Genomic DNA, 10,780 nt, shown 5'->3' with positions numbered 1-10,780 from the left:
AGAAAAATTACGTACGAAAAACAAGACATGGCTGCTAGGTGGAAAGCCTTAAAAGCTGTTTTAATAGATTTAAGCGGTACTGTTCACATCGAAAATGACATAATACCCGGCTCAATAGCAGCTTTGGAGAGGTAAGTAGTAAGCTGTTGCTAGCTTTTTGTGGAGAATCAAGCGTAGTTGATATGGGAATTATTATTGAATACACCACCTTATCCTCATCCCTGTAACAACGTTATTTTTCTTGAAGATTACAAAAAGCTGGACTCGCCGTTCGCTTTGTGACTAATACTACGAAAGAATCCAGGTCTCTGCTTCTTTCACGCCTCACCAATATGGGTTTCAACATTAAACCAGAGGAAGTGTTTACTTCGCTTCTCGCAGCGAGAACCCTAGTAGAGACACTTAAAGTAAGGCCGCTTCTCTTTCTAGAAGATGAAGCGTTGGAAGATTTCGTTGGGATTGATACAGCCAATCCAAATGCCGTTGTTGTCGGCTTGGCTCCCTCAATGTTCCAGTACAATAAATTAAACGAAGCCTTTCGGTAAGTTATTCGTTCAAATCGTAGGCGTGACGGCAGGAGTTGCATTTATGATGGTGCGGTGCCTAATGCACGGTTATTATTCATTTTAGCCTTCTTCAAGGTGGTGCGCAGCTCATAGCCATCCATAAGAGCAAATATTATCGTCGAGGAGATGGTTTGGCTCTTGGACCTGGACCATTTGTAGAATGCTTAGAGTATGCATCTGGACAAAAGGCTCGAGTAGTAGGCAAGCCAGCGCCTGATTTCTTTTACACAGCTCTCACTGACATCGGAGTGAAGCCGGAGGAAGCCATCATGATTGGAGATGTAAGTTAATGAAAGTTTTTTTGAAGATCATCTTAATTGATCTTTTTACTTTAGGATGCTATTATAAAAGATGCAGTCTCATGAGTAGGTTGAATTATACGTTCAGTCCATTGCTTAGTGAGGAAATATTTAAAATTAAAGCCCTGATCAAAGCATGACAACTGTGGGAAGTCAGAAAAATGTAAATTATTTTAACATTAAGTTACACATATGTACATTTTGTACTTTTTCCTATAGCTTTTCAACGAAAATGTAGGTATAAGCATATTTTGAATTACTTTAACCCTATTGGAATTTTTCAATTGAACCCTTCAATGGAAATTTGTCACTTTCTCAATTGAATTCAATTCAACAACTTCAAATAGAGGCCTTACTGGTATTCTAATTGAGACATCGCGAGTGACTTTGAGAGGTGATTTTTGCAATGAGGAACTTTGGCAGCTGCCCTTGTATTTTCCCAGAAAACTAATCGGCATGTCATGTATGAGTGGAAATTAGCGTAGTGCACCATTTTTAGAGGGGAAATAGTTGTTATTGGTCTTATGTTAGTTTCCTAATCATACACATAAATACCTATAGACAGTGGTGCCGACTCAACAGGGAGGGTGCCGAGCCCCCTCAAAAATTAGTTATGAGTGTGAGGAGAAAATGTTTCAGGCTTGTCGATTTTCCGCGGAGTGTCCAGATATCGAGATTCGAGTTATCAGAGTTCTAATGTTGATCATAGACTCTTCTAAAATGCTTAAAAAACTTAAAACTCACTACTCATAAAATTTCCCTTGGCAAGATCCCCAGTTTGGGACCCCCAATATTTTTTATAAGTCAGCATCCCTGCCTAAAGATACTTTGTTGGCTAAATAGTTGGTCAGTGAGTCGGGACCCAAGGTGGGTCCCCTGAGGGTTACAACACACCGGGGGCGAGAACCGGTAACTTAACTGAAACGTGCGATGGTGGGTGGTGTAACATGGTGGAACTTCTTCATGATGCACAAAGGGTAAGAAAAAGACTTTGCTGTTCCACAAAATAAAATATATTTGCGACCGGTTTCGATATAGCTTATCATCATCTGGCAATTTCACATATTTGTACATAGAATTTATACCCTTGAAGAAGTTAGAGGGGCGGTGGAGTAGAGGTGGGGAAAAGGGGAGGAGGGTATTTTTTTTGAGAGAGTAGTGGGTAGAGGGTGGGAAGAAGGGAAGGTCGGTTTGGGAAGTACGTAGCTGATTGGTAGCTGCACAGGGCAGCTGAGAGTTGGTGTGGGATGACGAAAATAGGGGGAGGGATGTTAAAGAGTGGTGAGTGGTATCCGTAATGGTTTTGCGGAGAATGCATTGAACAGTGGTGAGAATACAATTGTTCATTAACTAATGTGATGTTGGGTGAGGTTTGGCCCACTGAAATTTCCAACTGCTCGAGTGCATCAAGCCTTGGGCCGTTGTTTTCTTTATGTAGGATTACCGGTTCGGAATCCAAGAGATGTTTGGCAAATTGTAAGGTTTAGTTGTTGTTAATAAAACATGAATGATGTTCCGTGGTCTGGATGTTGAAATTCTGTCCAATTTTTCCTATGTAAGTGGAATTGCATTCATTACATTGGAGTTTATCTACTCCGCTGTGTTCTCCGGCACAAACTTTATCTTTGGTACTCCCTAATAGTTTGCCTAGTGCATTTTTATTGTAGAAGGCAGCTTTCACTTGGTCTTTCGGAACTAATTTTTCGGTTCTGTTAGATATACGGCTGAGATACACGGTTCTGTGAGATATACGGCTATGCCATTTCCTGTCATCATCTTTCCCCATTTCCGTGTAAATTAGATTAGATTCCTCGTAAATTAGAGTGCGAGTCTTTTTTGTTTTTGGTGGTACAGTTTGTCAATGAGTTCTTCAGAGTACCAATTGTTGGATGCAATTAGTTTGATTGTGTTTAGCTCCTTCATCCTGTTATAATTCGACATTGGGATCATACATAGTCTGTGAAGCATACAATGTATTGCTGATAATTTGTGAGAGAAGTGGTGTCGTGAATTGCGGTGTATTATTTGGTCTGTGTAACAATTCTTCCAGAAAATCAAGAATTCGCAATTCCGGTTTACATTTTGAATGGTTAATCTAAGTAATTTAACCTTCCCTCAGATTCTAGTTCACTAGTGATTTTGAAGTTTTTGTCCAGAGAATTCAAAAATGACACAAAATTGTCTAACTGTCCTAGCAAACCGGCCCACACACAGAAATGTTGTCGATGTATCGATACTACCGAAAAACATTTTTCACTAGGGTGCTTTGGGAATTGAAAACACATTCTTCGTAGTTGTCCATATATATGTCAGCAAGGAGTGGAGACAGTGGCAATCCCATGGCGATGCCGTCAGGTTGTCCATATATCGTATTGTTGAATTGGAAATAATTTTGGTTAACACACACTTTCAGTAGGTGGCACAACTTGGCAATTGCAAGGGGTGGTGATTTGGCTTTCACTAGGGCAATTTTGACTAGGTTTAAGGCTACAGATTTGGGAACGCTATTGAACAAATTCACAACATCAAAAGACACTGGGAGACATTTAGGGGGTTATTTCACTTTAGGGAGCGCTCGCAAGCTCCACTGAATTTTTAACTCCATTTTATTTGGTAATGAATTTTGAGAACTGCCGGAAAATGGAGTTCAATTTGCATGCCAACAGATGGTTAGGACTACACACACTGGAAACAATGGGTCTCACAGGAGCTCCTGATACGCCCACGCACCCAGGGAGGGGAGTGGCATGGGAAGGAAAAAAGGATGGAAGAGCCACCGCGATCGGAGCCCAACTACGCTTCCGGGGTAAGGATAGGAATGGAAGGGCGGGACAGGAATACCTTCACCGCTATAGAAGCGACCAGGGTCCACTACTAGTGAAACCATAATTTAATGTTTCTATGGAAATGAAAAAAATTTCTATGATGAAGGAAATTTCTACGATTTTCCATAGTTTACATAGTTGGTCAATTAGAGTTTCAAGATCCTCTGTCTAGTGAAGGTCCAAAAATTTAACTGTTTACGAGCATTGGATTGTTTGGTTGTTTAAGATTAGCCGTGGACTACATGTTGGAGGAGATATTTTGCCGTGAAATTGTGTTAAGGATGCTATATAGTCATTCAATCACAGATTGTTATCACGACAGCCTACCTTATGCATAATGAAGTTTTTTGTGTTTAAATGACAAACATACAAAGTGGAAACAGAGTTTAGGGCAAAAGATGTATCTGCAAACAATACCATATTATTATTTTCTGGGAGGCTGGCAGATTATTGATGAGCATAATAAACAACTAGGGTCCAGGATTGAACCCTATGGGACTCCATGACTGACTGCTAGTGGCTTGGAGCTAGAGGTTATGGTTCCCATTTGAGATTTACTTTTTATTGTACAATTTGCTGGTGATTAGGCAGATATGACATAAGCCAAGAATGAGCTATGCCTGAAATAAATACCGGTATCTAACAATTTTTAAGATAGTATTGAATGGTCATAAGTATCAAATGCTCATAAGTACTTAATAAAAGGTATGAATAACCAGGTGTTGCTTATTTGTAACCTTTATGACCCTATACAATAATTCAAAACTGCATATATTTCAGAAAACATTTTCAGCCATCCATCTTCCAGTCCATGAGCAACCTCTCCCAATAGGTCTGATTAATTATAATAAAAAATCTTCACACGGAAAAACTTTATGCTTCACTATCTGATACAAAAAGTTCCAAAGGCTGAGGCCACCCAGTTTTTTAGAGCATACCTGACCCTTTTTAGGTTAATGCTTCACTAGGCCGGCACTTATTTAAAAAAAAATGATCTGATTTAAGAATTCTTGGTCTCAAAATGTGCGAAGTGGTGATAAAAAAAAGATAAAAAGTTTCAGGGTCAAGTGACGCCGAATAGCCGTGCCTGAAGTGCCAATAGGGCCTGAATGTAATTAAATGATGAGTTTTTCGACCCGGATAAAACACTCCCTAGTGTAAGTGTGACATTTTTGAGTTCTTTGGGCAAAATTTTCAACTGTTTTGACGTATCTTGATTCCTTCATGCGGAAACGCTTTCTCAAAGGTGCCCGCCGCATGCCCCCGCCACCAGGCCCTCCGCGTGTTCCTTGATTTGCCCGACACTCCTCAGTTCCGTGGGTCTTCTCTCCTTCCCCTTAAATACTGGCATAGTGGACCTAGAGTGGGTAATACATAATGACAAGCCACGGACAATATGATTCATTTGCCAATACCATGTTATAAAAGTACACAGGGAAGACCCATGGAACTTAGGAGTGTCGCGTGAATCAAGAAATGCATGGCACGGCTGGTAGCAAGGGGCACATTTGAGGAAGCGTTTCAGTATGAGGGTATCAAGATATGTCAAAACAGTTAAAAAATTTTTCCAAAGGCCACTAAAATGTCATGTTTACCATTGAGAGTGTTTTATCAGGGTCGAATAACTCATAATTAAAAATAACTACATTCAGGCCCTATCTGTTCCTTTAGGCACCTCAGGCATGGCTATCCGGTGTCGCTTGAACCTGAAACTATTTTATCAATTTTTATCGCCAATTCGCAGATTTTAAGACCATGAATTCTTATATCAGATCATTTTTGAAAAATAAGTGCCGGCTTAATGCATCACCCCTCATGGTGGTATTACTAAAGATAATATTATAAAAATATGTTCCATTCACCTGTAGGATGTTCAACTGGATGTTGGAGGAGCACTAGATGCAGGTCTTCTTGGAATACTTGTGAAGACAGGAAAGTATAGGGAAGGAGATGAGAAGAGACTTGAATCCTCCCTTGACCCATCCTGTGTCGTCAATGACTTCCCTGCTGCCGTCGACTTCATTCTGAAGAGCTTAGGTTCACAGTGTGCGTAACTATTTTTCTTTTCAACTGCAAGTAGAAAATTCTTTTTTTACAATTAGGTATGTCAGAGTAATGAGTAATCATGTGATATTCTGACTGAACAAAACATAAATGCTGGAGACGTTTATCCATCAGTCAAAGTTAGGTATGTATTACTCTGTAAAATATTTTATAAAAGTTCTTTGACAAAGGTCTTTGATAGTGTAATGGGTTATCGTTTATAATGTAGTTCTTTTATAAAGTTTAATAAGTTGGCATTACCTTTTATGAAAGAAGTTGATGAGGTATATGTTCCGAATTTGAGGTTATTATTGATGAAATGGCTATAAAGCACACTTGGACTGTTGAGATAACATGACTTTTAATTTCGAATACAAATGCCATGAAAATCTGTACAAACCAAAATATTCAGATCATAAAAATAGAAACAGAAGACCACAACTTTATCAAAACATTGCAGATTCTGTAAACATTGTGAAAACTGGTTGTACTGTTCAAGTCTTAAAAAAGAAAATATGGACTAATTAGCCTTTATCTTTATAGTTACGTCTTACAATCCAGGGCTGAACCCAAACATGATGATTTTGACAATGCTGTCTTTTTTAAATATAAGTGATAACAAGATCACAGCTCTCAGTGTATTTGCACTAGTAAAGGATTTCTTCGTCATCCATTTTAATTTGTTCTTAATCAATGAAATGTAGTTATGTTCAACAATGAAAAAGTACCTTCCTTGAAATAGATCTTGTGCACCTTGAAGAACAAGTCCAAAATCTTTCGTAAAAGGTTCACTCTTCAAATCTCTTATTATAGGTGTTCCATTTTTATATATTGAGTTTGTAGAGTGTCAGTCTGTCTGCATTTTACGCAGTCACATTTTAGGGTCTCTCTCAGTCATACCAAGTGCTACAGGGATGGGGTTTGATGCATTACATGTAGAATCTCTTCACCCACTTTTTAGACTCGGTCCCAGGGCTGTAGCTTGACTTTGCGTAAAGTTGCAGTCAAAAAAGTGCGGAAAGGGATTGAAAACAGCCTGCCTGCAAAACGGGAGACAAACAGTGGCAACTCTCAAATAATTCCTGTCTCACCACGGCAGTGGTTTTCCTTTGCAAAACTCGAGCAAACAGGAACAGGTGCAACCCTATGACAGGCAACAGCACCACAGTGATAGGCGACAAGGCAAGGACCAGTAGTGCTGCAGAGTCAACCTGGCTGTGGAACAGGCAGCTTGGCTTTGCTAGTCATCTTTTATAAAAGATCTTTTACAAAATATTTTACAGTGTAATATGGACACTATCCCCGTCCTCTTCCCCTCTGGTTTTGTACATGTAGTAAAGCAATTTATAAGCATATCAGGAAAGTTATTCTGCATTTTTGAATTTGGGCTCAAATGTAAATGACATCACAGATTTAGTAAAATGTGGGCATTGATACTGTGATGTTTGGCATACGGAAGCTCAATAAGTGACCGCCTATGGTGCTTGAGTAATATAAGACATGGTCTCCTGCGTTACTTTGTGGAACTGCTTCATCATAGCAATAAATCATCATCTTCATCTCATGCTATCATCAGGTGATAGCATGATAGATGATATGAAGATGACGATTTATTTTATGATGAAGCAGTTCCACAAAGTAATGCAGGAGACCATGTCTTATATTACTCAAGCACCATAGGCGGTCACTTATTGAGCATGATATGCAGAAGCCCAGGTCGTACTATTTAAAATAAAGTGTGGAGTAGAGCAAAGTATTTTTATTTTATTTCATGCTTGAGTAATGCCTTACTTCTATCGGAACTGTTCATTGTTGTCCTACGTGTCATCATTGGCACCTCAAGCGATGAATAGCTCATTGAATGATTCATTTAAAGATCCAACAGCTCTCCAAATTAAGTTAACTTAGTGAAAATTTATAATATTGGTGCCTAAACCATAAGGGGTCTTAAGGAGCTTGCCTATGACCACTAATGTCTCATGTCCCATGAGCTGCCCTGTGCAACTCAAAATAACTAGACTAAAACAATGCCATGAATGAACATGGTAAGTGAAAAACGGTGTGATGTCAGTGAACAAAATTCACTAACTCTTGGTTAACTATGTGGTATTCCATTATTTCCTGGATATAGACAGTTACTTATACCACTTATTTTATGAAAATGAAAATAAGTGGTATAAGTAACTGTCTATATCCAGGAAGTGATGTCAGTGGCCTGCATTTATATTGGAACCACCTGCCTTAATGGCAAATAGTATGGAGGGTCATGTATGTATTTTTTTATGTAAGCAATCAACGGCAAACACATAGTTTTCATTGGAAGTAACTGAAAAGGGTCTAGGAAATAATATGTAAATTACCTCTTTGATTCCTTTCACAAGAGTTTAGGTTTCTGTTAGTTTCACATTCCATTGCCATGCTCTTTGGTAACCTCTGCATGGGTAATGCTCTGATATATCCAATATTCTTGACAGGGTTGTCAACTTACCTATACTACAGCCTCTTAAAATATGAAAATAAACTATCTAATGATAAAATGTAGGATAGAAAACCTGTCAAACATGTTTTCACTGATTTCCTTTTTTGGTCTTAATGCCTGCATGAATACCTTGAACTTTAGTGAGTAGTTTCCAATGGGTATATGGTAAAAGGGGAATATCATCAGTTTATTTCTGCAATTTATGAATAGGAGTTACAAGCCAGAATGTTTCTAATTCAATAATTGGCTGATTTATTGATGATATGGCATTAACTGTTAACTTGGCAAACTGTTGGGCGAAAGCTCAGGACAGTTGACACAAACCATGAAATTACATATTCCTAAACTACCTATTTTTAATCAGACACCTTTACTGACCAAAGCTTTCACAAATCTGAAAATAGATTTTGACTGTTATAATTCTTGGTGAACAGTTTTCTGTTGCTAAACTATTCTCATGTTCATTTTATTTTCCTCAGCAATAAAATCAACCTCTTTGGCGGTCATGGGTGAATTCTGATGGCATTTATAAGCAAATTCCTCTGGTTCTTTCTTGGCATTGTAAACTAAAAATGACCAATAATTGATTCCAATGTGACTAACATTTCACTCCTCTGTCTTTAAAAATGATTGACTCATCAGTAGCAGTTTTCCTGGCCATTGCCAGATTGTTTGTAACTTGTATTCTATGATACGGTAAATAAATGAATAGGCCAAATGATTGTATGAAAACCTGATTGAGGGGATTTTGTAAAATACTGTAGGTATTAAACTGAAATAAAAGCTCAAGCCATCATTTATTGTTTCTGTTTCATCTATTCTCTTAAGTATTTATTGAAGAAATTACTATCTATTTATGCATTCAGCAAATAATGTCATCATCAATAATCTTTCAAAAGATCATGGTCAGGAGGACATCAGGTCTTGCCCCATGGAAAGCTGACTGGACATGAATCTGCTACTCACCCAGTCAGTGTATTGACAGGTAAGGTTCCTTTAATATCTTAAATGCCAGCTACGACTGCATTTTTATGCTCATTAGGTTCTAATAATTTGATTGCATTTGGTACAAAACACCTCCAGTCATTTCTCATCCTTGTTCCTGTTGTAAATTTAAATTGCTGCCAAGGTGTTTTTTTTCTGTATGGATTATGTTCCTCTTTTGTTTGTTTCTGAGAATGTCAATATTCTTTTGTGTACTTTCAGTACTGTACTTGTGTTATGGTGGTTGTGCTGAATAAACGTGTTTTTAATCATCATGCGATTCCAAGATAATCTCTCTTATTTATGAAAATGATTGTCATTTGTGAAAATATTTCAAGAGGTTATGGGTCCAGAACGTTTTGAATGCCGACATAAGGGGAAATATGAGAGACACACTCAATAGTTTAGCTCGTCAACATGGTTTGTTCAGTAACGTTCCTTATTCAGTTTAATTATGGTGTTGAATAGTAATTCTCGCTTAGCCACCATGGTGGAGAAACTGAAGGACAAGGACGAGTTTATGAGCTGGAAATTTAGTATGCAGCTCATTTTAACCAGAGAGAAGCTCTGGACCCATGCCACGACGCCGCTAGTAGTAGATGCTGACGCCACATTGAAGGAGAAGGACACGGATGCGTGGTCCTTAATATGCCTTCACGTCAACAAATCCCTGTACCCATATATGCAGAACTAGTAAGTATAGTAACTGCACACGAAGCTTGGACGTCTCTGGAAGAAGTGTTTGCGGGTAAAACAAAGACGCAATGGATGAACTTGTGGGATGCTCTGTTGGATACAAGATTGTCCAAACACAATGGCAATGTTCGGGAGTACGTTACTTTCATCCTGGAGCTCACCAATAAGTTGGCAAGCATGGGGAAACCAGCCAACGATGGCTTGGAGGTCCTACTCATGCTCAGAGGTTTGCCAAAGGTATGCTTGCCGTATTGCAAGGACTTCACTACCTGCACCATCAAGGAGAAGTTCCTCAATGGCAGCCTGGACGAATATCTGAAGATGGTGAATGCAGAGGAGGAGACCATCTTTGTAGCCAGGAACCTGAAAGGCCAACAGTCCTCTAGTAAGCAGCCAAAGGAGAGGGTACCTAAGTCATCGAATTTTAGGAAGGCTGATAAAAGTAAGGTAAAGTGTTTCAAGTGCTCGCAGATGGGCCATTATAAGTCTGAATGTCCCATGAACGAAACGAAAAAGGATTCGTCTTTGCTCCATGCGCTTGGTGTGTCCTCATTCTCTAAAGATGACTGGATCATTAATTCAGGGGCATCTGCTCACATGACACCTCACAAAGTGTTGATACATGATTTTCAGCAGGAAAATTAAGGTCACAACGTTAGATGTGCCGATGATTCCACTTTAGTGAGCACAGGAAAAGGCAATGAGCTGGTGAAATTTCCCGATTAAGCAAAAAAACCAATTAAAGACGTCACATTGGTGCCTGGGTTAGCCACCAATCTTATATCAGTTTCGCAGTTGGCAAAAAGGGGTTTACAGTGGTGTTTGGTCACAATGGTTGTCAAATAGTATATGATCAAGGTAGCTGTAAAATTCTGGGTAAAGATGATT

At 38.9% G+C, this 10,780-nt stretch overlaps 1 protein-coding gene across 1 annotated transcript; it reads left to right on the top strand.

The window, feature by feature from the left end:
- LOC124167550 (haloacid dehalogenase-like hydrolase domain-containing protein 2) lies at nucleotides 1-9,008 on the top strand. Its single transcript, XM_046545509.1, has 5 exons — nucleotides 1-131; nucleotides 248-541; nucleotides 631-847; nucleotides 5,559-5,736; nucleotides 8,692-9,008. Exons 1-5 carry the CDS (start codon nucleotides 28-30, stop codon nucleotides 8,730-8,732), a joined length of 834 nt encoding a protein of 277 aa, XP_046401465.1. The 5' UTR covers nucleotides 1-27; the 3' UTR covers nucleotides 8,733-9,008.
- Nucleotides 9,009-10,780: the final 1,772 nt, after the last annotated feature.

Source organism: Ischnura elegans, chromosome 11 (genome assembly GCF_921293095.1).
Source record: "Ischnura elegans chromosome 11, ioIscEleg1.1, whole genome shotgun sequence".
Classification (NCBI taxonomy): domain Eukaryota; kingdom Metazoa; phylum Arthropoda; class Insecta; order Odonata; family Coenagrionidae; genus Ischnura; species Ischnura elegans.
The sequence above is the reverse complement of the archived record's forward strand: the minus strand, read 5'-3'. Positions and strand labels throughout refer to the sequence as shown.